This window comes from Talpa occidentalis, unplaced genomic scaffold, assembly GCF_014898055.3.
Source record: "Talpa occidentalis isolate TD23 unplaced genomic scaffold, MPIMG_talOcc4v2.1 talOcc4.9, whole genome shotgun sequence".
NCBI lineage: Eukaryota > Metazoa > Chordata > Mammalia > Eulipotyphla > Talpidae > Talpa > Talpa occidentalis.
The window spans coordinates 77774098-77801158 of NW_023605305.1; the positions used below are offsets into that span (position 1 = coordinate 77774098).

The 27061-nt window shown below is 48.3% G+C and overlaps 1 protein-coding gene across 1 annotated transcript in view; it reads right to left on the reverse strand.

The window, feature by feature from the left end:
• Positions 1-1205: 1205 nt before the first annotated feature.
• IL6R (interleukin 6 receptor) overlaps positions 1206-27061 on the reverse strand; it is a 45247-nt gene continuing 19391 nt past the window's right edge. Inside the window, exons 4-10 of the mRNA XM_037500796.2 lie at positions 24539-24720; positions 24139-24305; positions 23175-23316; positions 11901-11947; positions 10688-10757; positions 9046-9139; positions 1206-2221 (exon numbers count right to left, since the gene is read on the reverse strand). Of these exons, the coding sequence (XP_037356693.1) occupies positions 1975-2221; positions 9046-9139; positions 10688-10757; positions 11901-11947; positions 23175-23316; positions 24139-24305; positions 24539-24720 (949 nt within the window). The 3' untranslated portion in view covers positions 1206-1974. The remainder of the gene's footprint in view (positions 2222-9045; positions 9140-10687; positions 10758-11900; positions 11948-23174; positions 23317-24138; positions 24306-24538; positions 24721-27061) is intronic.

Here is a 27061-nt window from a genome sequence, read left to right on the forward strand (position 1 = left end):
TCCCTTGAACAGCATTTTTCACTGTTCTCCATCAAAGAAACTTTAGAGAAACAAAACAAAACACACACACAAACCCACCTGCCTGACTTTTGTCAGCACAGGGTGGGTTATCTAAAGCAGCAACAGGGTCTGAAATTGACAAAGTCAGCGATGAAAGTCACTCCTCGCCCAAGTCACAGTGCGAACCTGACCAGATACCCCGGGCGCTGCGGCTGTCCTGAAGGGCCGTCGGATGCGCCCCGGGCTTTGTGGCTGGCGGATCTTTACCCCTTGGTTACTCGACAGATTTTAATCACAGCTTCATTCGGAGACGCATGATCTCGAGGGTATTTGTCTGGGTAACCAGTAATATCACTGAGTTTCTTTTCCCACGTCTGACAGAAAAGCGCGCGGCGGTGGTGAGCAGCGGCGCGACCACTAGACGCTCAGCAGGCCCTTCGCTAGGGGCCGACCTGAATCCAATTCGAGGAACTCAATAGAAAGAGGAAGGCACCAAGGTCGGGACTTTTGAAAAAGAGCCTGCTTTTGATAACGGAGGGTTCGTGGCTTCCAGGGGTGGGGGTTTCCAGCGGACCCTGCCTGCTCGCCGTGGGAGGCTTCCCAGCACCCCAGGGAGCACACCCGCTTCCTTCACCGCCTCCCGGGGCGCGTGACAAGCCGCTTTTCCCCTAAATCATCCAGGAGGCTGACGCCTTTTTCAGTTGTTAAGACTAAAAAAAAATTTAGAATGAAACCAGTCTCTTCTCTAAAGGGGAAAATATTTTTTTCTCCTCCTCCTTTTTCACTTGACTCAATTTTGTGCTAAACAAAGTTATTTGCGCTCTTCCCCGGGTTATTTATATACTGGCACTCAGCTAATACTGGATCTTCCACCCTCTCAAGAAAAAACAGCAGTTTCTTCAAAACCGAATTAAAATACATTCTTGCCGGGTTCTTTTGTCTTTTCACATAAATATTATCTTCCCTGGTTACTCAGGCTCAGCTGAAAGCAAAATAAACAAAGCTGGAGTAAAAGAGTTTGATCTCACCAAAGGCAGAAGTCCCCCTCTAATGTGGCTTCTCCTTTTAGGGGGCAGGAGGGAGAACAGAGAATGTTGGTTTCCAGAGGCTGCGGTCCCCTCAGTCTAGCCCCCATGGTCCAGTCCCCCTCGGTTGTGTTACTGCAGGGGACCATAGAGCCCCTCTACCCCCTCCCCACTCTCCTGCCTCTGCTGCTTCTCTCCTCCTGAAGTCCTGGGATCCAAAGAAAGAATTCCCGCCAGCACAGCTGCTTCTGGATTCAGCAAGTGCCTAGGACTGTCATTCACATTTAGCTAATGCTAATGAGGAACTAATTATAATTCCATTTCAAACCATCAGGCCCTGAGATACCATTCCCCATCACCTCTCAGCTGTGTGGGGAAGACGGGGGAGAGCTTCCCCCAGCCTCAGAGGTTCATGAAAAGCCACTGTCAGGCCTTGAGAAACTGGATGCTAAGGCACTTAGGTTTCAACCAGAAAACAAAACTGAGCAGTGGGCCAGGGGATAGGCAACTGAGGGATCCTTGGCTGGAAATCCATCCCGCTGCCCAAGGGCACAGTCTGTGGAACTGTGTCTGGTCTGTGGGTGGCCAGCAGCTTGTCCCACCAAGCCCGGGCTCTCCAAGGCCCGCACAGCAGCTGGACTCCACCCGTTCGAGTGTCCAGCAGGGTGTTGACACGACTGTCTCCACAGGGTCGAGGCCACCCTCACCTGTAAGCTGCTCATTTGGGGAAGGCTGGTTTTAAAACTCAAGCACCTCTTCCTTCTGAACAGACACAGCAAACCCGTATTCACCAGGGCAGAGCTTTCTGTACAATGATGCTGGAGGCTCCAGGCCCCTGAGATGAGCTAGAATGGCAGTAAATAAGAAGCATCTTTTACTAAACCAGTCTGTGCTTCACTGGCCACAGTTCAGCAGGCCTGCACCCCCGCCTGCCAGGGCCACCGGTGAGCTATTTGGGGAAGAAGTAGTCTCTGTTGCTGATGTCATAAGGGCTCCGCAGACCCCCCTCATCTGGGCGGCCGTGCTTCGACATGCTGTCAATCCCAGAGCCGCTGGGTGACACAGGTGGAGAGATGAGGGGAGCCAGCACTGGGGTGGGCTTGGGTCTCTCGGTGACCAGCTGTCCCAGAGAGTACGGCGGGTGCATGTTCGTCTTGCCTTCCTTCAGCGCCTGCAGCTTCCATGTCTTCCTGAACCTTCACACAAACACACAAAGACAAACCACACAGATGTTTAGTTCCCCTGTGCTGTACTGGCAGCTGGCTGCCCTGGGGGCCTACCACGCCCGGGCTTCAGCTTAAAAGAATGATAACTATACCTTCAGCTTTAAAAAAAAATGATAACTATTCCATCAGCTGTTTTTCTGTCACAGGAATGATGCAATATTCTGAAGAGTTGGGGGTTTCAAAAACACTCCAAGAGAATAGGTCTGTATTGTCCATGCAGTTGACAAATGGGGAAACTGAGAGACTCGTGGGCATGAATGCTCCCTTATGGAATCAAGAATTTAATTTGTCCTCTTCTAGAGACTGCCTATTGGTACCAGGCCCAAAATCCTTTACACAGAGAGAGAGAGACAGAGACAGAGACAGATAGACAGAATTCTTTTAGCAGGGAAGCAAAATGGGCCTCAGAAGTAAAATTTAGTCTGGCAGGAGCAGATAATCCACAACTCCCTTTCACAGCAGGGAAGGGCTGCTTCTTCCCTCAACAGCTCTCCTCTTGCTTCCAATATTCTCTCTCTCTACCTCTGGGCCCACTCCCACCATGCTGGTGAGTTCTCACAGACTCAACCATGGGTACCACTTGGGCACAAGTGACTCATCTGACAGGAAAGTCAATGTTAAACAGGAAGGAGATAGACATCTCTCTGATCACAGCTTCGTTCACACTGCTGAGAACCGGGCCCAAAGCCAGGGCTCAGTAACTGAGAAAAGTCACTTGACAGCCCAAAGTCAGATGGGAAGGTGATAGTGATCTTCAAAGGTACAGTCAGGTCTCCTTCCTGAGGGGCCCTCTGTACCGGGGCGCCAGGGCCCCAGCTCCTCTCCTTCCTCCTGCTTCCCACCTTGATGCCTGAAAACCCCCAGGTGGGAGCTAGGTGGTCTCCCTCAATGCCACCAAATGACAGCTACTCCAGGAAGGGTTGGGAGGGAGGAGGGGAAACCAATGTCAAAAACAAGGATTGGGGATTTTCCTTAGGTTTCTTTTTATATCGACAGGCTATTCCTGTCCTTGTTATGATAAGTAATTGATAGTTGGCTCTAAATCCATACTGGCTCTTAGCCTGTTATGCAAATGGAATAAACAATCTTCACAATGTTATTTAAGGCTTTACCACTTAGGCACCACACAGGAAGGGTGCACAGTAGGGTTCCTTACTGGGTCCTGGTAGAATCCTCTCCCTCCTCCCTTCTGTTCCTTCCACACTCCTCCCAGTGAGAGTACTCAAGACACAGGCATTACACTCTGGCCTTCAAAATATTCAGGCCCTCTGACCCAGGAATTCCACTTCTGGGATTATAACCAAAGATAGCATAGCTAAGGAAAAAACTTTGCATACAAAGATGTTCAACACAGTGTTGTTTATAAAATCAGAAACCAAACTAGATACCCAATAATAGGAGGATGGCTAATGAACTTTGGTATATCTGCCTAATGGAGGAGTCTGCAGCTAAGGAAAGTGAGGTTTACAAAGAATTTATAATAATCTGTAAAAAAAGGTTTATAATGAACACTAAATCTAAAAGGTTCAGAGTTGTAGACAGAGTAATCATGGTTATGTAGAAACAAGCAAGAAACTATGCAGAGGAAAAACACTTGGTGGAAATTCATCAAGACAGAAAGTATTCTTGATCTGGGTGGCATTGCACAGGCATGTTGCTCTGTGGAATCCAGGGACTGGGCCCCATTGAAAGTGTGGTTCTTGGTTTTTGCTGATGTTAGTCAGCTGATTTACATTTTATAAATTAACAGTGGTCGTCTTAGATATGTATGATTTTTTTCTTCTTTCTACTTGTCAGTATTTAGCAAATAGCTAGCATTTAGCAAATAATCACATATTACATAGTTTAAGTCTCTATTGGTGTTAGTTAACCAATATGGAAAAGTCTCTGCCCTCAGTTTCTTTTAAAGCAACTAGAAATACTTTGAGGGGGTGGATGAGACCTTTCATAAGAGTCACTAAGCTCATGGGATCTTGGAAATCAGCCAGCCTGGGGTGTCCACACCTGGCACTGCCCTGCCCAGGGTGGGGTCTGAACAGGGCCTGGGGGTGGGAGAAGGTGCGGGCAGGTAGAAAGGAGGAGCAGCTAAGCCGCAGACTTCATTCACACTTCAGCCTCCACCTTCCATCTAATTTACATATTTAGGCTTCATAATATTTCATTTAAAGAAAATGCAGCTGGTGAGGCAGGTGTTAAAGTCTCAGTTCTATCAAGCTATCACCAGCCACTGTGACACGAGTTCAATCCCTGGAGAGGGAGCTGACCCACATGGCACAGCTGACCTTTCCTGTCTTGCCCGCTGCTCCCCTCAGCAGTGTATTCAGTAGATCTGCCTGTTCTGTTCCCCACCTCTGTCTCTGGTGAATCCTCTCACCCTTCACACTTCTGGCCTGCACCCCAGTTTTGTGTGTATAAATAAATAAACCTTTAAAAAGAAAGAAAGAAAATGCAGCTAAAAAAACATTCATAATAACCCTCACTCTTAAAAAAAAAGATGTGGAAGCCAAGATGTAGTGAAAGGTAGTGCCCCAGCACCAACACCAAAACCACAGAGGCCACCCACTGCCCCAGCTACTGTTGTGGCCCAGGACACCATGGAGGTGGCAGAGTCTGCGGTTACTAAAATGCTGGAATGAGACAAGACCTGCAATATTTCTACAGAGCAGTACTTCTCTGCTCTGAGAATCTTATTTTCCCAGTGCCCAATGGCATAAAATAGAAAGAACAGGAGGGCCATGGTGGCAGACAGGTAGAATTGACTCCCTGTGAGTTATGACATGCACTTAAGAAGAAGACACACTTTTTCAATGGCACATTTACATTTTTAAAATGATCTCTGATACTACGAGGAAAATGTTTAGGAGAATACTATGCTTGGTTTGAGACACAAAATAAAGGTATTAAAGAGAAAAATATGCTATCATGGACTGGCCAGATTTATTACAAACTGCCTCTCACATCCTGCCTGTTGTCAAGTGCCATCCCAACCCATTTTGGTTCAGCCTTGTCATGAGGGACTTAGGGAGTAAAGGGATTTTTCATCACTTGGAGTAACTGGCTTCTTTTCAAGTAAATTTGCCCAATACAGGCGATTATGAAGGCTCACTAGGCTAGGAAATAAATTACTAATAGGCTCTCAGCACAAGGCGCTTGCCCTGTCAGTGCTTCCGGGACTCTGGTTGTTTAGCAACCAGTTATTGTCCACGTTCTACCCACTCCGTAGCTAACTAGGTCTGTGATGAACACACTGGCCAGCTCCCTACCTAATGCATCTCTGTTCGTGGTTAACAGAACACCGAGGTGGCACTGCTTGTTAGTGGTGCCATTGGCCAATGGTGGACTGACAGGACCGACAGGCCCACCTCAGCTGACAGTAGGCCAGCATAGTGGGTGGGGCTTCTCAGGACATGGGTTCTACTCCTTGCTCTGCTATTAACAAGTTGCAGGTCCTTAGGCAAGTCATCTCACCTCTAGAGGTTGTTTGCTCATTTGTGACATTCTAAATTTGACTAAAGAGCATGAGCTTTAAGGTTACAAACTGTAATCATTTCATCCCATTCAGCTTTAATTTCCTCATCTGATAAGTGGAAATCATGGTATTTAGTCTATATGATCTGTGGGGGGTTATGAGAAAGGCCTGTTGAAATCTTATTGATGTAGACTAGAACACAGAAGGTGAGGCAAGGCATCCCTTAGAAGTTAGTAGCTAGAGGCCTGAATGCTAATATGGTCCCTACTGACCCAAAGACATAAAGATAGTGAGTTCTTGCTCCTGCACTTGTTAGGAACCTTATCGTCTGATGCCTTTTGGACATCTTGCTCACAACTTGATTGCAAAATCAAAGTGAAAACAACCCTGAGCACAGCTTGAGCTGTCATCTAGCTAATCTTGCAATGCAGATCAATTTGGCAGTCAAGCTAGTTCAGGGTCACTGTGAAGATCCACTGGGCTCACCAAGAAGCAGGCGAGTGGTGGGAAGCCCCCTCCAGATACAGCTGTGCTCTCTCCCAGGGTTCTCTGCAGCCCACCCCGTCTCTGACTCAAGGCCATCGCACTCCATGGCCAAAGGCCTGGGAGAAGCAGACTCCAGAGCCTGGGGGATTGGTGGCCCTCCCCACCCCGTGTCATCAGGGGGTCATGGGGAAAAGAGATAGGTTATGAGAAAGGCCTGTTGACGTCCAATTGATGTAGGCTAGAACACTGAAGGTGAGGCAAGGCAGCCCTTAGAAAGCAGTAGCTAGGGGCCTGAAAGCTATTATGGCCCCTATTGACCCAAAGGCAGGCAGGGCCTGCCTTGCCTTCAGCTTTCAGTGCGGTCTTGGCGACACCTTGTCTGGTGTTGCTCATCACCTGACTAGAAAGGCAGCCTCAAGGTCCCAGGACCCCACAGGTGGCTGTAGACCGGGTTACAGTGTATGAGGCCAATGAGACTTGTGGCTGCCCCGCCTCGTCTGTCTGTCGTCCACACTCCCCTCTGTCCAGGTAGCTGGTACATTCAGGCAGGAATATTTAAAGGCCCGCGGGGAGCCTGAGAACACAGTCTCTCCCCCCCAGGCCCCAGACGCCTGCCCCACCATCCTGGCACCACCAGTCCCATGGCTGTCGGGCGGGGCCCCCCCAAAGTCCGTGTTGGCCTTGGGGCTGTGCGCCTGCCCCATGCCCTCGGAGAAGGGACCTCTCCGGAAAATAAATAAATAAATAAATAATAACGAGATCTTTACCCCTCTTTCCCCAACACCCTCAACACTACCACTCACAATGGCCAACTGGAGGCGCTTGAAAATTACACATGAAGAGAAAGAAAAGTGGGAGTGAAGTTTCTCCCCCACTCAGATTGTATTATCACGATAATGGGCCATTGTCCAAGGGTGGACCCAGCCTGACTTCTTTCACACCTTCAGCAGATGCAAAACTGCTTTTTAGTGCCAATTCCTACAGTAAAGTCATTGGATTATAAGTTTTGAAGTTTTCTTTGCTCTTCATTAATTGGGAGCTCTGTCAGCTGATTTATCTGCAAACTTTTGAATGAGTGACCAAAAAACAACGACAGAAAGGACACAGAAACATTAATTCCAAAGGGCACCTGCACCCCTATGTTGATAGCAGCACTGTTTACAATAGCTAAGCTTTGGAAACAACCCAAATGCCCAAAAATAGATGACTGGATCAAGAAGATGTGGTACATATACACCATGGAATATTACTCAGCATTCAAAAAAGATAAACACATGCAATTTGCAGCAACATGGATGGCGCTGGAAGGGATCATGCTCAGTGAAATAAGCCAGAAAGAAGAAGAAAAATACCGGATGGTCTCCCTCATAGCAGGAATCTAGAAAACTTAAATAAGGGACCAGGAAAATGAATAACTATAAGAAAGTAAAAATCAAAATCAACAAACAACTATGAACCAGAGACACACTGGGGTGGGGGGGGCGAGGAGGAATGGAGTCAAAATCAGGGGGTTGCAATTGTATGGGGAATATAAAAATTAAAAATATATATATATATATAGTTAAATGTTATAAAAATTATTCAAAGTAACCATAAAAAAAAAAAAAAAACAGAATGGAAAAAGCGATTGGGATGAAAGGGGCATGGGCCTGCGTGGCCTGGGCATGAATTCAGCATGCGAGTTTCCTAGCCATGACAGGAGGGCACTAGGACCGGGCATTCAGAGGCGCCCAGGAGGTATGCTTGTTTTCAGACATGCAATATTTGCAAGGATGTCTGGTCAGGTCCCTGTGCTCTGGTGCTTCTTACATGGTACCTTAGTCCTTTTTGTCTGTGGCTCTCAGACGACAGGATAGGTCATGTTTCTCTTGCAACCCCAGAGCTGAGGTGTTGCTTCACATCTCACACACTCTGTCCCCGTGGATTTCACAAGCAGGCTTCCCTCTTTCTGCCTCTTAGGACACTTCCTCTCAGCCCCTTTCTCGGGCCCTCCCACCCCACACAACTTTTCAGAGTTGGAATTCCATAGGTGCTGCCACCAGCCTCATCCCCAGCCTCTCCCAGCTCTCCACTGCCTTCTACCTGCTGTAATATCCTGAACTGCCTACCATTCTGTCCCCCTGGAGTTCTCACAGGCACCTCGAACTTAGTGCACCCAAAATGGAATCACCTTTTTCACTCAGTTGTTCTTCCTCCAGTGTTTCCAATATTAGAGCATGACACCAGGGCCATTTGGCCTTTGCCAGATTGCTGAAGCCAGAAGCTTGAGGGTTAGACGTGACACCTCCTGTCTCTTCCTTCCCTTCATTAATCGGTCACAAAACTTGTCAATTCTACCTCTGAAAGATGTCTTGAAGCATTCATGGCTCTCTGGTCCACTGCCATCACCCTAGCAGGACAAGGCCACTAGATAAGAAAGAGGGGGCTTCTGGTGGCACAAGGGGTTAAGACACAACCTATGAAGCTATCCACAGCCACTGCAGCACGAGTTTGATCCCTGGCCAGGGAGCTACCCACATGGCACAGCAGACCTCTCCTGACTCTCCCACTGCTCCCCTCAGCAGTGTATTTCAGTAGATCCGCCTGCTCTTCTCCCCACTCTGTCTCTGGTGAATCCTCTCACCCTCCACACCTCTGGCCGGTACCCCAGCTCTTGAATGCATAAATAAATACATCTTTTTTAAAAAAAGAAAAGAAAAGAAAGAGAGAGAGAAAGAGAAAAAGAGAGAGAGAGAAGGAAGGAGAGAAGGGAGAGAGGGAGAGAGGGAGGGAGGGAGGGAGGGAGGGAGGGAAGGAGGGAAACAAAGACCACAGGGCCACCCCCAGGGGCCCATCTCACCTCAGGACGATGCCGATGCAGAGGAGCGCTCCGAAGGCCAGGCTTCCTCCAGCCACCAGGAATGTGGGCAGTGTTATGGAAGAAGAATCTTTCACTAGGGAAAATGAAGGAGGAGAGGGAAGGGAGCAGAAGGAAGAGAAGAAAACCACTTAGCAGGTACTGTCACAACCCTCAAAGGAACCTTACGCCTGGTGGAGGAAACATCTCTGTTAACCAGCGGGCCACTTGACAAGCTTGCCAGTTATCTGGCCAAAGGCGACTCTAGAAGAGTAATCCCCAGCATCATCTGACAGACCCCAGGAATCCACCACTTGACAAGAAACACTCAAGCTCAGAGCATCTGAGCAACTGCGGCCAGCCACAGGCACCCACTCACTTTCAGAGTGGCTTTTTAGTGGCATTCAGCCTGCCCCACAAGGCACAGAAGGTTTGGGGGCCTCACTGATGGCAGCTGCAATGATGACAAAGCACAGGAAGAAGAGAGTGGCAGGGTTGGGGGGCTCTGTCTGATGGGGTGGTTAGGAAAAGCCTCCCTGAGAAGGGCATTTCAGCAGAGACCTAGATGTATGAAGGAGCTGACCACGAGGAGGTCAAGGGGAGAGCATCCAGGCAGAACAAGTGGCAAGTGCAAAGGCTCTGAGGTAGAACATGTGCTCCAAGGACGAGCAAGCATGGCAAGGCAGCAGAGTGAAGAGGGAGACGGAGGAGGCGACAGATAGTGCAAGTTCTGAAGAAAGGAGGACGTGACCCCACAAAGACTAGGGGCTTTGTTAGGACTTTGGTTTTTTTTCTGAGAGACACAGTGTTGATCCAGGGAGAGCCTGAATTGTGTTCTAGAGTAACTAAGAGTCTGTTAGGGGTAAAAGTAAAAGCCTGTGGATCAGCAGGCAGTTCCTAAAGTCACAAAGGGTGAGAACTGGACCGGTTCTCCTGGTCCAATTGGACTAGCAGGAACTGGACCAGTGTTAGAAGTGGTGGTGGTGAGAAGAGGTCAGCTTCTGGAAATGTCTCAGGTACAACTGACAGAACCTGTTGAGGGACCAGACATGGTGGGAGGAATAGACGAGGGAGGAAAAGGAAGAATGTCTGATGTCCAGGGCCCCCACCCCCTACCCTGAGGCAAGAAGACTTTACAACCAAGGTGGTGGAGCCTGGGGACCCAGCGTCAGCTATGGGCATGAATCCACCCAGGTCAGGGTAATGAGGCACCTCCTCAGAGAGCCCAAGAGCAGTCACATAGGGCTGCTCAATGACAGAACTTCTGGAGTCTAGACTCCATGAACCCCACACATATAGGAAAACAAAGGAGCTGTGATCTTTCTTGATGCAAATGTTCAGTTTTCACATCTTACAGCTATGAGAAATCAGAAGCTTTGAAATCTACCTTGACCTGGGTGGATTCATGCCCATTCATTTGTACTGTGGGCCAATTGTGAGATATTCCACTTTTCTGGTCCCCTCACTCTCTTAGTCGACACTATCAAATTTGGACATATAAAGTAATAAAAGAATATTCCTGACATTGATCTTTTCCATTACTAGACTGACCCTCCGTCAACATTTCCAAATAAGGAAAGACTTTCTGCAGACAAGTCTTCTGTTCCCCTTGGACCACAGGGATACCACAATATGCAGCCCTTACCTGGGAGGCTTGTTGCATTTACAGAATCCATAGAAAGAGAATCTTCATTGTCTGCAGAAGTAGTCGGTACCTGAAAGAGACATTCCTTCCCATAATCCATTTCTTTGGATTCCACCATCACCCAGGACCCAGCTCAGGTACCCCCCACCCTTCCAACCCCTCCCTGCTCCATCCAATCCCCTCTTTCTCCATCTAATGGGCCTCTCTATTTTTGACCCAGCACTCTCAAATTTTGCTCTATTATTTGTGTTATTTGTTATCTACCCCTTGCCTGCTTAGGTGGGAATTTCTCCCATCTGCCTCTCCATCAAAAGCTTAAGGGCTCAACACCTTCCAGAGGAGATGTTCAGCAGATGCGCTGGACTGGTGGTTGTCCTACAGGTTTGGTGCCAGGTGGAGGTACCATCACTTGCTGGGGAAAGTCCAGACTTGAATCCTGGACCCACCTCTTACTAGCTATGTGACCATGGGCAGGTTTCCTAACTCAAGCGGGCGTCAGTTTTCTTCCTCTGCAGGCACAACCACCCTGGCACTCTGAATCTCAGTTACTTTGAGGAGCAAGTGAGATAGCAAGAGCAAGACTCAGTGCCTGGCAGGGCTCGGCAATCTTCAGTCAGTGTCAGTTCCTCACACCCTGTCCCGGGAGCTCTCGGGCCCACAGGCATGGGCTTCACCCTGGAGCGGCTTCCAGTGCCCGACAGTCTCCATGGAACATTGTTTAGAGGCAGGACTCTGCACTCCTTCCCTGTGCTGCCCAGCTCCAGGGTGGCTGAACCTCCCAGCCTAGCATTTAGGGAATTAAGGGCCATGGGAGGCACTGTAGTTGCATGAGAAATTGGATTACTCAAGGATTTGTTAAGCAGCTTCAGAGGTAATCCTCTTTCCAGAAAATTACGACGCCGGCAGTGCCCAGGGAAAGGGCATGGATGAACTGAATCTGAGGTGTGCGCTAAGCCATGAACAGGGTCCCGAAAGCTCAGAGATGAAGAAACAACAGTCACTCAAGACAGAGCAGTTCCAGAGGCCAGCCCAGCGGCTCTAACTGCTATTTCCCCGTTTCACGGAGACTTGAAAAGACAGGTAACTTGCCCACAACACACTAATAGTAAGTGGCAGAGCCGAGGTTTGAGCCAAATTCTGCCTGGTGCAGTCCTCAGTCCTAGCCGGTGGCTTCAGCAGCCCTGACCTTTTACAAGAACAGGAGCTCACTCACCTGCGTGGAGGGGCCAAACTCCGTCTCAGTTTGAGAAGGCCTGGGTTCTGTGGGGAGAGAAAAGGGACATTATTAATGAGTCATGGGCCAGGAAAGCCCACCTTATTCCAGAGCAGAGTAAAGCTTAGAACAATGTTTTTTAGAAAAGTATAATGTTGAAAATAATCAAATCCCCCCTCCTTAAGGACTAATTTTATAAATTATGATCTAGTCTTATGTTGTAAATAGCCTTAAAAATGTTTTAGAAAAATGCTGAGGGTATTATATAATATTTTATGAAATATGTAAGGATGTCATATAGCATGAGCCAAAGTTTCTAGAAAAATATATTTCTCTCATTACTTATGGTATATTATATACCATACACATACAGCAAGAAAAAAATGGAAGAATACATACCAACAGATATTAAAATTTCTATTTCCTTTTATGTACCTTTTGTAATAAAATGTATTTTACATAAACAAAAAATTCTCATACGCCTGGGCAGGCTGGGTACACTTTGTCCGAGAAAGGGCGTGGACCAGGCAACCTCACAAGGGCGCTTCCCTTCCACGGGAACAGTGTTTCTCTGCAGAAACCCCCAAAGCAGCAGGAGGCCGAGGCTGAGGCCAAGGCTAGGCTCAGCAGCAAACATGGGCCCAAGGGACCAGGAGCTGACCCATCACAAGCAATGGGTGGAATGCTCGGGATTTAAAAAATTTTTTTTTTTAGTTCATCTTTTTTTCCATCAAGAAGTTACAAACACAACAGAAATGCCTTACACAAAGATGTGGAGCCTCCCTGAGCCAGGAGTAGAATATGGACTAACAAGTGGGTAAAGAAGAGGGTGACGCTCTTCTGCTCCTGAGTGAATTTCCAGTAGGAATATGCCAGCCCAGAAGGGGAGAAAACCACGCACTAGCAGCACTGGAGGGCCAAAAGATAAAGCTCATCCTCCTATTGTGCAAAGAGGCCCAGAGACAAAGCAATTTGTCTGAGGTTAGACAGCAAGTTAGCCCCAAATTGAACCTAGGATTCCAGGGAGGGGTACAGTCTCTTAACCCTTTGTGTCCCTAGCCTAGCAGAGAACAGTGAGACTCACAGCTGGGGGTGACCTACAGACGAACAGAAGGGACGGGGCACTAGAACGAAGGTTAAAAGCAGGAGCTGGGGCAGCAATGACTAGAAAGCACGGCTGACCATGCATGGGCCCTCAGTCTGGCAGTCCCCAAACCCAGCTCAGTGTCACTATGGCCCTTTAGGCCCCTCCAAGGCCTACAGTCCCAGAACCTAGGGATGGTTCCCAGACTTTGGGGTTTTCTAAAGGCTACCCAACCCCAGAGAGGTTTTTTCCAGAAAGAATGGGAGATCTATATGGCTTCTACCCTCAGCTCCGACCCCCATCATGATATGTGTCTAGAGAGGGACATTTAACTTTTGTTGACTCAGATTTCTCAGCAGAAAGTGGGAATTTTATTTTGGTAACATCTCAAATAACCCAGAATGTTACCAGAATGAATATGAGTTTTTCTAATAGAATAAAATTAAGTCATACATCACAAGATTTTTATAAAGCTCCTTGGATAATCCTGGGGGTTCCTAAGATGGAAGGCAGAGGAACAACGTTTGCATTGTTATCAATAATTTAACAGATGAAGAAACTGGGTCTCGGGGGGAATGAGTTAGATTAATAACACTAATAGCATGCTAATAAAATATCAGCACTATTCCAGAGCCAGCTCCTGGTTGGCCTGTGTCGTGGCTCACTCCTTCCTCGGCATTGCTGGAGGCAGGAACTATTAGCCCAATTTTACAAAGACACTGAGGCTCAGATGGCTGTGGAGCTTCATCAACACCAGGGAGCATAACTTTTTTCTGTTTAAACAAAAGCATTTTCTATTTCTCCACAAGCATATTATATTTCCTGTTGCCTCACTTCAGCTAGCATGTTGGGTAAAAGAAGGGAAGGAACCATCATTCACTGCCCCCCATGTCCCCTCTATCCTCTTGTGCCCTCTGTATCCTCCCCATGCCCCCTGTGTCCCATGATCCCCATGTCCCATGTGCCCCCTGTGTCCCCGTGTGCCAGGTTGTGACAGTGGTAGTAATAATAATACCCAATATTTACTGAGCACTGATTACGTGCCAGGGACAAGTCCACCCACTTTATCTGAATTGACTCATTTAATCCTCACAATACGTGAGATAGGTCCTGTTATCCCCCACTCTACAGATGGGGCAACTGAGGCACAGGGAGGTTAAATAATTTGCCCAAACTTTTGTAAGAAATAGTGGCAAAAATTTCTGACTTCAAGAATTAAACTTTCCCCACCTTTATTTTAAAAATCATCTCCACTCAACTCTTCTCAAATTCAGGAACTATATCTTCTTCATCTTTGTAAGAGTGGTACTTAGTACAGGCCTGGCATCTTGCTGAAAAACTATGTCGCTAATAAAATTTCACTTATAGGGACTCACTTAGGAAAAAAGGTTATTAGGAACATAACAGTGGTAGTTTTCATCATATTAATATTTCCAAGATTGAAAGGTGTACTTTTATATTCATAACAAAATGAATGAATGAATGACAATGCCCCAATGAGATTGACAGAGGACCATACAAGTTGAGGTTTTTTTCCCACACCTGAGTTTTAAAACAAGAAACTTATGTCCCTTAATTTGAGAATTGGTTTCAGTTTGCTTGCTGGGGGATTATAATAAAGAAATCCAATGTAAGATGACAGAGGCCTTCACACCAGATGTGTAACCTTGGCAAAGACACTTAACCTCTTTCAGACTTTGTTTCTTCATTTCTATTTTTTTTTAAAGACTTACTTACTTATGCATACAAGAACTGGGGTGTAAGCCAGAGGTGCGAGGGGAATGGGGGAAGTGAGAGGATTCAGCAGAGACAGAGTGAGGAGCAGAACAGGCAGATCTACTGAGGGGAGCAGCAGGCAAGGCAGGTCTGCTGTGCCATGTGGGTTAGCTCGCTGGCCGGCCAGGGATCGAACTCGTGCTGCAGTGGCTGGCGATAGCTTGATAGCGCTGTCTGTAATCCCTGCGCCACCAGGGAGGCCTGTTTCTTCATTTCTAAACAAGAAGGACAGCTCCTTCCCAAACAGATGGCCTGAGATCACGTGCTGAGAGCACCTAGCTCTGACTTGGTGCACAATGTTATTTGCTTAAAAACTGACCCAACAATTAAAAACAGAGAACAGAAGTCCTGGGGGTGTAAGTACAGCGTGGTGACTATACTTAATAATACTGTTTTGTATACAATACAATCATGTATTGTATACACTGTGAGTAGATCTTAAAGGTTCTTAGCACAAGGAAAAAATTATAAGTATGTGCACAAGGCAAAAATTGTAAGTATGTGAGGTGATGGATGTTAACCAGGTCTGGTGTGGTCATTTCACAATATATACAAATTATGAGTCATTATGCTGTACGTTGAACTTAATACTATATGTCAATTACATCTCAATAAGACTGCAGGGGAGGTGGACAGAGAACATAAAACATTTTTTTCTAGCAAAATATTTCTAATTTGTATGTCATGACCAATTAAGATCTAAGCTACTAACTGAAACTAAGGGATGGCGTATAAAGGGAAAGTAGGAATGGGCTGAGATTAGAAAGAGGGAAAAGAAAGAAGGGGAGGCCATAGGGTGGCAGACATGAGGGAACAAGGACACAGGGACAGCCACAGAGTCAGACACTCACAGGAAGGGGGGAGTAGGGGGCCCACAGGCTGAGGACAGCAGCAGCCTCCACCCAGCACCTCCTCCCTCACCCAACTTCACACCTTCCTCCAACAGTCTGTAAACCACCAACCAGTTAATCACTGCTCCTCCCTTCGTGAATCAAAAAAAAAAAAAACCAAATAAATAAACCACTTCACTGAGGAGAAGGAAATCACCTCAGCCAGGTGGAGCTCCACCCAGCAGGGGCTGTGAGAGGTCTAAGGGTCTGAGGTGAAAGGCGAACAACACAGCCTACAGTGAGCACGAACCCCATGTGTGGGGGCCTGTCGTCCTGAGCTTCTGCCCTGTTCATGAAGGAGAGCCTGTGCCACTCTTTTGTAAAATAATGGTCACAGCACGTGGCGGTAGCTATTTTCAACTTAGCTGTTTCATTTTTATGGCTTTAGCAAAATTAAAGTCCGTGACCTTATCTGGTTCCCATAATACTTCTCAAAATGTTACAGTCCTGTGAAATCCCCAAGTCTAGGAACCTCTGACAATGGTCAGGGGCTGGGGTGGGCGGGACGTGGAGGAGGTGATGTGGGATGGGAACCGAGGGAGGAGCAAGGTCACTAGAAGGCGGCAGGGCGTGAGGCAGGCCAGACACCCCGCAGAGGTGGTGGGCCAGCTGCGGTCCAGCTGGAGAGAGGTGAGTATGCACCCGGCATGAGGGAGAGGTGGCAGCCCAAGGCCCTCTGGCCAAGCTCAGGCGAGTCAGTATCACCTGGGGGGGCGGTGGGAGCGGCAGTGCGGGCTTGTGATTCAGAAAGTGCCTGTAGCAGTGATATGGTGGGCACGAGGGTGCTGGCACACCAGACGGGAGAGCTGTTGAAAGGGGTGTTGTAAGAACCCTGTCAATATGTGGCCAAAACCTGGACAAGTGAGGCGACGTCTGGCGTGTGGCCCTGCAGATGTCCCGGCTGGGCTCGTTGGCCAGGTGGTCCCTCACGGGACAAGGACCACAGGGAGGTTTGCAAGGGACGTGAAGTGTTTAGTTTGAGTCATGCCAAGCATGCGGCACAGGAGGGCAGACCGGGGCAGATGTCGGGGCAGGTGCAGATGTGAAACCAGAGACAGGTTTGACCTGGAGACACAGGTAACAGTGGCACCGACATTCTTGTGTGCTGACCACACGCCAGGCTCTGTGCTAACTGCTTTCCATCTTGTTTAATTCTCACAACCTGTATGGTAGCTTTGTGGCTTTGTGGCGGGGTGGGGGGGGGGCGGTCTGAGGCAGACATTATTATCTCCATTTGACTAATTCACAAATGCAGGGTCTGATGGGTACTTCCAAGAGGTCAGGTTAGTAAGGGCCAGAATCCGTCTGACTCAAAAGCAGTCTCTGAGCAATCACACGTACAAATGGAATGGTGAGGCTGCGGGAGGGCACTCTGAGAGAGGGGGACACACAGGCACCACATCGAGGCATGAGCAGGGCTAGACACCTCAGAAATGTGTGTCCACATGCTCCTGAATCTGCAGGAGTTCCCACTTAGGGTTGCTGAGGAGCACAAAATGAACGCCAGAGATGGGATAACCAGAGGGCTTGAGGTGATAACACGCAGCTGCGGGGATGGAGGCCAGGGAGCCTCACCTGCCAGAGGATCCCCAGCCCTGGCTTCAGGGCTCCCCAAAGGCCTTGCAAATGCAAACCTCTAGCATGTCTTCCAACAAGTGAACAGGTCCAGTCTATTATCCACCTGTCATGTATTCTAATTCTTTTCTGGGTCAAGGTGTGCAGGCTATGAGAGGGAATTAAGAGGGTGAAAAATAACCCTCTTGTGCCTTAAGAACTTGCCCCCGACACTTTCCCCCAAGCTTGCTTTGCAAAGGGTCTCCTGGGACCGCAGACTCTCTGGACACCAGCCCTGCCAGTGCTATCAGAGAGGTAAACATGGGAGAAACTCACTCTGGGGGAGCTGCTGGCCTGTCCCCTGTCCTCTTCCCACTCTGACTTCAATGGCACAGTCTTGCTGAGCCACTATCACAGATGCTGTCCCTGGCAGCCCGAGCATGAGCCCCGAGACGGTGTGACTTGCCGCCCATCCAGGCCCCAGATTCAAGGGGGCAGCACCCCCAGAAGTCCAGGCCCCTCAGCTCACTGCCCCCACTCTCAAGCAGACCTTTCATGGTGGGGTCCACCTGCTCCACTCAGCCCTCCCACCCACACACCTATGCTCCAGCCTCAACAAACAGCCCCCCAACCCTGTTTACGGTCTAAGCCTTTGTGTCTGCCCTTCCCTGCCTATAACCCCCTTTGGACCTGAAACAGTTCTCTAAGATGCAACTCAAATGTCTCCTCCTCCATGAAGCTTTTCCCACTCTCTCTAACCACCCTAAGAAACTCTGCTGCACAGCCTAATCACACAAGGGGCACCCCCTCCTCGCCCTCTAGCATCTTCTGTAATTGGGAACACTTTCAAACCATCCTCCTTCTTTCCCCTCCAGATTCAGTGGGTCCAGGATGGTATCCCGGGTAGGAATTCTGAACACTCACTTTCTTCACCCCAAGAACCAACACTGTTGTAATTGCCAGTCCCCTTACATTTGTAATACAGGTTATTTATAATGGATTGTTTTTCACTGGGCTCATAAAAACTCTCTGAGGGACAAGACAGGTCACATCTGCACTTTACAGACAAAAGGCTGAGTCTCTGAGAGGTAACTTTATAAGGGTCAAAGAGCCTTGTTCCAGGTCCAACGTGCTTCCCATGGCCTCTGTCACCACCATACACCAGGCTGAACTTTTACAGCTGGAGACCCTTGGGGTTGGGAAGCCCACTGACATTGTATCCAGTACACTGACATGCCCCAAGCTGCCACATAACCATCTAACCTGCTAAGCTTCCTCTCATTTTCCGGAAGAGCTGACCTAAATCCCTCTGAGTCAGAACCATCCAAGTCCTATTGTCTTCCCTCAGTGGAGAGTAGAGCAGCTAATTTCTCTCTTGAATAGATTCACCACTGGGCTTTTGAAAAGGCCCCCAAACCGCACATTCACAAGATGGAGAACTTAAACTCTTCAGCTGCATGAGGCAAAGTCTAATGTTCTATCTGAGCTCACATGGTCACTACAGGCAATCACAGGGGCAGCCTTAGGCCAGAAAGTCAGAGACTGTGCCCAGAGCTGGCCAGATGGCCATGCCACACCATCTGCCACTGGGAAGGACAGCAACAATTTAAAGAGGGACATTCATACATGAGGCCACGTTCAGGGGAAGGTGATCAGACACCTGAGGAGCCTGCAGCCATGCTGGAAAACAGCCTGGGAAGAGGAGCCAGGCAGATGCAGGTCCTCTGGAAGTTCCAGAAGAAGTCATGGAGATCAGATTAGCAGACTTGTCAAGGGTTATCCCAACTGAAGGCAAAACCCAGTGCGGCCAGGTTAGGTTCACATGAGAAATCACTTTCTACCTGAATAGACAGCCTCCAAAAAAAAGACATACAAATGGTCCATAAACACAAGAAAAGATGGAATCTTTTCACTATGGAATCTAATCACTATGGAAATGCAAACTAAACCACATCACATCACACCCATTAGGATGGCTATTATCAAAAAAAGAAGAAGAAAAAATTTAAGTGTTGACGAGGATGTAAAAAAATCAGAATCCTGTTTATTGCTCATGAGAATGTATAGTGATGCAGCCACTGTGGAAAACACAATGGCATTTCCTCAAAAAATTAAAAATAGAACTACCATAGGACCTAATTTCCATTTCTAACAATTCAAAAGAATTAAGAGCTGGAACTTAAACAAATATTTGTACACCCATGTTCATAGCTACGTTCTTCACAACAGTCAAAAGGTGGAAGCAACAAAAGTGTCCATCCACAGGTGAATGGAACAGCAAAATGGGGTGTATAGTCATGCATTGATTATGACAGGATACAATCACGGCAGGCTACATTCTCGGGAATGCATCATTAGGCAAATTCGCGGTGGTGCTAATGTCATGGAGTGTAGTCACACAAACCTAGGTGGTGCAGCCTGCTACACCCTAGGCCAAATGGTACAACCTATGGGACAGCCATTATATCCTCGTCGTGTTGTTAGCAGAAACAGTTAAGTGACATGTGGCTGTACACCTACGATGAAATATCATTTGTCCTTAAAAAGGGAGGAAACTCTGACACTTGCTACAGTATGGATAAGCCTAGAGCACATTATGCTAAGTGAAACAAGCCAGTCATAAGAAGACAAATACTGTATGATTCCACTTATGAGGTAATAAAGTTGTCAAAATTATAAAGACATAGAGTAGAACGGCGGTTGCCAGGGCCTGGGGAGGGGATTGGGAGTAGGAAGCCACTCAGCCTGCTCTTGAATGCTTCCAGTGCTTAAGTTAGGGAAATTCCTGCACGTGGGAAGCCACATGTTTAATTGGTACACGTGTAAGATGGAAGAGTTCTGGAGATAAACAGTAGTGATGATAGCACCACAAAGTGAATGTACTTAATACCACTGACCTGTACGCTTAAGAGGATTTAAATTGTAATTTTAAATTATGTATATTTTATAGTAGTTAAACTTTTAAAAGAAAGAGCTTTCTAACAAAACAGGATTTCTTAAACTGTGATCTAAATTAAGTGGTTAGTATAAAAGGTAAACAAGTGTGGGCTTGTAGCTGGGCTATTTCCTCTGCACATTGTAGATCATTTTCTCGTGTTGCAAAGGTTCCCAAGGTCATTTTAGTGTTTGACATGCAGATAATGAATGTTTTAGCTCAAAGTGTATACAAGTCAAAGGCTACCATGGACAGGTCAACACAAACTAGCTGGAGGTATGTTCTGATTTACTTAAATGGTTTTACTAAGTGACCTAAGCCTCAAGAAGTGGAACTTCTTATCCAGGTCTTAGCAGGAAATAAGCTCTTGAAAAGAAGGTCCAATAAAAAGTTGCCTCTGCTCTTGATGGACAGATGGGGAAAGTGTCAACAAGAACCTGCCCCTGCACTTGATATTATACATCCAAATAGGAAACCCTGCACCCCAACCCCACACTCCTCTGATCTCCAAGGACCCCACTCTGCAAAATCAGGGAGGAGGAAACGCCATTACATCACAGCATCCTTTCTAGGGGAGGAATGCGCAGCCTAGTCTCCCCTCAAGAGATTAAAAAGAAATCTAGCGGGCCTCCCCGGTGGCGCAGCGGTTGAGAGCTGGGTTGCGAAGCTGCCCGCAGCCTCTGCGGCGCCGGTTCGATCCCCGGCTGCTCCCCGGCCACCGGAGGAGGGTCCCACATGGCGCGCAGACCTCTCCTGCCGCCCGCTGCTCCCCTCAGCAGTGTACTTCGGTCCTTCTGCCTGCTCTGCTCCCCACTATGGCTCTGGTGAATTCTCTCACCCTCCCGCGCTTCTGACTGTACCCAGTGCATGTATAAACAAAACAAACAAACAAATAAATAAATAAACAAACAAACACGCCTCTATTAAAAAAAAAAAAGAAATCTAGCATATGATCCAGCAACCCCACTCCTAGGTATCTACAGAAGAATGCAAATATACCAACTCACAGGATACATGCACTCTACATTCACTGCATATTTATAATAGCCAAGTCATGGAATAACACACGTACCCAGCAACAGAGCAGTGGATTAAGGCGATGCGGTATATATACGCAGCTATAAAATATAGACCAGGGCCTCCCCTGATGGCGCAGGCGGTTGAGTGCAGCGCAGTGAAGCTGTCCACAGCCTCTGCAGCGCCAGTTCAATTCCTGGCCGGCCAGCGAGGTCCCACATGCGCCGCAGACCTCTCCTGTCTCGCCCGCTGCTCCCCTCAGCAGTGTATTTCGTCAGTCTGCCTGTTCTGCTCCGCAATCTGTCTCTGGTGAATCCTCTCACCCTCCCGTGCATCTGGCCTGTACCCTGGTTCTTGTATAAATAAATAAATAAATCTTTTAAAATAAATAAAATAAAATACAGACCACTCAGCTCTTAAAAAAAAGAAAAGCCACTCCTGCAATTTGTGACAACATGGATGCAACTGGAGGGGATAACGTTAAGCAAAATAAGTCAGGGGAGAAACACAAATACCAGATGACTTCACTTCTATATGGAATATAAAGAAACACAACAAAGGGTCAGACAAGACCAAGCCAATCACAAACTCCAGAAATCTGACTGTAATCAAGACTACCAGAGGGAAGGGGGAGTGGGACGAGCAGGGTGTGGGAGGAGCCCAGAGCACTATAATGGCGCCTTGGTGGTGGGCGTAATGTATATCACTAAAGGTGTAAACCTCTACCTGGGAATCACATACAGTGTTGTAAACCTCAACTGAAAAAGACACCTTCTCCCTGGGTCCATGAGTGGGAGAAAGGGACAGGGATAGGGTTGGGCCTGGGCATTGATGTCATTTCTTTTCCTTTTTATCCATACATACCTAATAAATGGGTATTTTCTTCTTTCTTTTTGTTTTAACTGCCTGGCATTTAAAAACAACTAATTTGGTTCAATTATGCTGGTAGGCTAAGAGAGCGGACAGTGAAGCAAGCCTGGTAGTCATTCTACAATGCCAGGAACTATGAAACGGGGTAGAAGAGGCAGTGAGCTCTCCTGTGCTGGAAGCATTCAGGCACAGCTGGGTGACCACTCTCTAGGCTGAAGTCAGGGAAATTCCTGCGCTGGGTCTAGGTCTGCTAAGTCCTAATCTTTTATAGGAAGGAGTCAAAATATCTCAAGCTGTTTTCTCAGAAAAGAAAAACACCCAGCCATACTGGCTTGTTGCTGGAGTTAACAAGGGCCTCAACAGAAGAACTAGAAACAGAAAGTCCAGTAGCTTCCCCTAAAAAGCAGGACTAGAAATGGGAAGGGGTGGAGCAAGGGACAGTGCTTGTTATTATTAGCCCTTCTTTGCGTCCTTGCCATGGGCATGTATTAATTTGATAAAAAAAAAAAAAAAGTTTAAAAAAATCCCATGGGTTAAAAAAAATAAACCATTAATCATGCAGTTACTAAACAATACATTCCCAGAAATATTTAATAACATGGGAATCCTCATAAGAAACACACTCCCATAGAAAAAGGAAAGAAATATACCAGAATGTTCTCACTGGTTTTCTTTCAGTGGTAAAATACTGGTGATAATTATTATCTCCCTATTTTTCTGGAATTTTGCATGTTCTATAACAGATACATTGATTTCATTAATTCCCCAAAAGCAGTTATTATTACCTTTAACATCTTTTTCAGAGTAAAAAGTATTCAAAATAATGGTGCATTTAATAAAACGACACATTCTTTATGGCTCTTCCCATGAAGCTCCAGGGTAATTCTGCCACACGGGCCCCAGCCACCAGCCAGCACCAGCCGCCAGTGCATGAGTGAGGCATGTCAGACACGCAGGCCTGATGCAGCAAGCCTGGGTGATTCGGGCAATGCCAGCACAAAAGTTGTCGACCTGATTTATGTTCTGAATCTTGAGCCCATAAATAGTTGCTGGTAGTTACTCCTAGCTTGGAATAACCTGTTACATAATGATAGGTAACTTACAGAGTAGAGAAGCTGAAACTTCCCTCCCACGCCCCGCCACAGTACCTGTCCAAGGGATGCCGGAGACCTCATGGCTCCACTCGCTCCACAGCCCATGCCCAAACTCCTCCTGGGCTCGCAGCTGCACCACATGCCTCATGCCACTCCAGGCGTCTCGAATGATGTAGTGATTATGGGCCTCCTTGACCTGAAGCAGGGAGGCACAGTGACTTATGCGGGGCCTAGGCAGCTCCGTGCAGACAAGGGTGCCCTGGATACCTCCTGCCCCTTGGCTGCAACCTGTGCCAGGTCTAGCCAGTGACCCAGCTGGGCAGAGGTGCTCCAGACATTCATACCACACTGGGGGCCAGAGCAAGATGGGGGTTGCCCTCAGGGCCTGCACGGCCAAGCTGTAGGTAACCACTGAGCCCTCAGCCACCACAGACTCCCAAAGCCACTCCCTTCATGTGTTTAGAGGCCCTCTTCCCAGGTCAAACTCACACCACTGACAGGCCTGCACACAGGAGACTGGCCAGGCGTTATTTTTTTTTTTTTAAAGATTTATTTTTATTTATTTATTTATACAAGCACTGGGTACAGTCAGAAGCGCGGGAGGGTGAGAGAATTCACCAGAGCCAGAGCGGGGAGCAGAGCAGGCAGACGGACCAAAGTACACTGCTGAGGGGAGCAGCGGGCGGCAGGAGAGGTCCGCGCGCCATGTGGGACCCTCCTCCAGTGGCCGGGGAGCAGCCGGGGATCGAACTGGCGCTGCAGAGGCTGCGGGCAGCTTCTCAACCCAGCGCTCAACTGCTGCGCCACCGGGGAGGCCCTGGCCAGGCGTTATTATTCCGAGTTTACCAAGGGGATAACTGAGGCTCAGAAGAGTTCAGAATCTTATCCAAGGCCATGCAGGAAAGGCTTTGCAAGGCAGAACTCCAAAACCATTTTTTTTTTCCTTCTAGTATACTCTTTTTCCTATCCCTGAGCTTCTTGGGGCACTTTTCTGTCCAGAAGTAAAAGAAGAATTTACCGTCCATGTTGTGAATGTCTTTGACCGTTCGGCCCGGTAGCGGAGCTCAAACTGTAGCCTGTAGAAATCAGAGTTCCAGGACGGGGGGTCTTGCCAGGTGACTCTGAGCCAGCGGGGGTTTCTGTCCACAGCAGTGACCGTGATGTTGACAGGTGGGTCTGGCTGCACTGTGGGGAAGGAGCGTGGCTGCTGGTGAAGACTGCAAGCCCCCACCGCAGGACCCCTGGCCCTGACTCCTGCACGTCATGACAGGGCTGGCCTCAGCCACAGCCTGACCTCTGGCTGGTAAAGCCCATGAGGCACCTGCTCAGCAAAACCCTCTCCACCCCTCCAAGAAGCCTGCGGAAGCAAAGGAGAAGGGAACAGCTGAAAAGGGCAGGGGCTGGAAGAGCCTACTTACAGACTCCGTAACCCTGAAATGTTTGGGGTCTGCTGGACTTGCTCCCAGCACTGTTGGCGACGCACAGCGACACTATGTAGAAAGAGTTGTCTCCCTCTGGGACTGCCAGCTGGCAGGAGAACTTCTGCGACTCCTGGGAATACTGGCACGGCTCCTGGAAGTCCTCCAGTGGGTTGTTCTGACTGCCAGAGCAAAACAAGGACAGGGCTGGCTTTCAGTCTGCACTTATTCAGCTGAGGAGAAAAGGGGGGCTGACCCCAGGGTTTAATCCCAGCCCCACACTTAGCTCTTGTGACTTTAAGTAAATTAGTCAACATCTTCAAGGCTCCTTTACCTCATTTGAAAATGGAAATATTAATAACACCCAGGTCGCAGGGGTTTGTAAGAACTCACTGAAAAATGAGAGTAAAACATCTAGCTTAGCACCTGGCACGGCGGGGTCAAAGGTCCTAAACCAAAGGGCCCTGGGGTATTGGCTGAGGAGTGCATGTTAGTGTCCTGCCAGGTCCTGCGTGCTCAGCTCTGTGGGGCATCAGAAATGAGTCCAGAGAGGTCCTGGCCTCAGGCACTATCAAAAAAGACCTGCCCTCAGTAGCAAGGATACCCAGCGGAAATGCCACTCGAGGGACACAGCATGCTGGAGGAGGGGGTATTTCCGGCAGATGAGCCCAGCCAAGGATTCTGCATCACTGGAGACATTCAAGGTGAGTCAGACACCATCCCACCTGGCCTGGAAGCCTGAGACTTCACCCACTCAGGACATGTGTGGGCATGTGAGGCCGTGGCAGCGCTGCTGCCGGGGTGACGCATCCCTAACCCCTGACAGGGTTTTGGATCCCGGGCCACCCCCTTCGCAGTCTGAGGGAGCGCCTGCCTGCAATACTGCCGAACACTGAACACCGAGAAGGTGGCCGTGAGTTGGCCTATAGGCACGCCCACCTCTGAAGTTTAAGGGCAGGAGCCCCAACTTATTCTCTCTCAGCCCCAGGAGAGTGTAGCCACAGCAGATGCTGAAATCACCCGTGGAATGAATGGGTGAGTCCATGCAGGGCGACCAGGGGTGAATGTGTTCACACACCAAGAGAAAAAAGCAGGTCACACAAAGTCTCTCTCCAGGGACCTGTTTCACCGGCCAGCAGTCCCAGGGTCTGGGTGGGGCCTGTGTGTGTGCTGGCCCTGAGGCTCTCACAGTTGTCTCACCTACCCCCGCCTCTTTCTCAGTACAACCAGATGCCCCTTTTATGGAAGCAAATTTTACTCGTGTAGAGACTCTTTTTTAAAGGTCAATAATTATGACAAACCAGGAGGAGGATGGAAGGGCCTGAGGCTGCTGGCAGCAGAAGTGTGGGCTAAAGCTCCTCGTCCTCTCTCACGCTTACTTTCAAGGCACAAAGCATTCTATCAATACTTCAAGTTCCACTGAATAAGCTTTCCGTGGACTGATTGTAAGAGCTACCAGCCACTGTGAACATCCTGACTATGGAACAATGCCTCAAGGCCCAAATTTCTATCCAAACCCAGATGTGGGTCGTGGAGATCTCGGGGCTTCCCCATTGAGAGAACAAGCTAACCGTCCTACAGGCAGCTGTGTCAGCCACAGATGGGCAATCGACGCATTTCTGCATAGAGACCAAAGCATAAACATTACTGCCAGGCAACTCTGAAGACAGACACAGTGGAAACTAAACCACTCTGTCGACTTGCCTCTCAGGTTTTTGATGTTCTAATGATTGACAGTGCAAATTGAAAATATCGGGACTAAGAAGGCCTTACGTCTGGGAAGGAGACAGGCAAAACCACAGAGGTATACTTGTTTTTAGCATTTTCTACCTGCCTGAACTCATCGCAGGTTCCCCACTTTATGCTGTGTTTCCTGGAGACACAGGAACCCCCGCCAGGTGGCTGTGACCTCGTACCCTACTACCCTAGCTCCTTCTCCCACCCTATCACCACTGCCTCTCCTCTGCCTTTGTAATGGAGTCTAAAAAGAACATACACACACAGAGACACACACAGACACACACACAGACACACACACACACACACACACAAACACCCCGAGTGAAGACGCAGATAAAGAGCTGGCTCACCTCCCACCTGCGATTCTGCACCAGGAGTGGCAGCATCAGGATCTCTGATCTGCCAATCCTTCCTTCTGGGGAGGAGTTCTTACCCCACACTTGGCAGACTCACTGTCTTCCCACCCCTCCTGAGGGGCTGTCAGAGAGGAAGGACCCAGGGACATCTGCATCTTCGTCAGAGCTACCTCCAAGACCTTTGTATTTTGAACAAACTTGGGCACTTGGGGTGGGAGGAAGGAGGACAGAGATTGATTCCCAACAGAACCACTTACTAGCTGGATGACCCATCACAAGTTAGTCAATCTCCCAACCTCAGTTTCTCCATCTATTAAAAGAGAAGAATAGTGCCCACTTCCCATGGCTATCAGGAGAGTTAGCAGGACACAGCTCCTAGCACACTGTCCAGCAAGTCTCTGTTCCAACTTGTTTCCTCCTTCTCGCC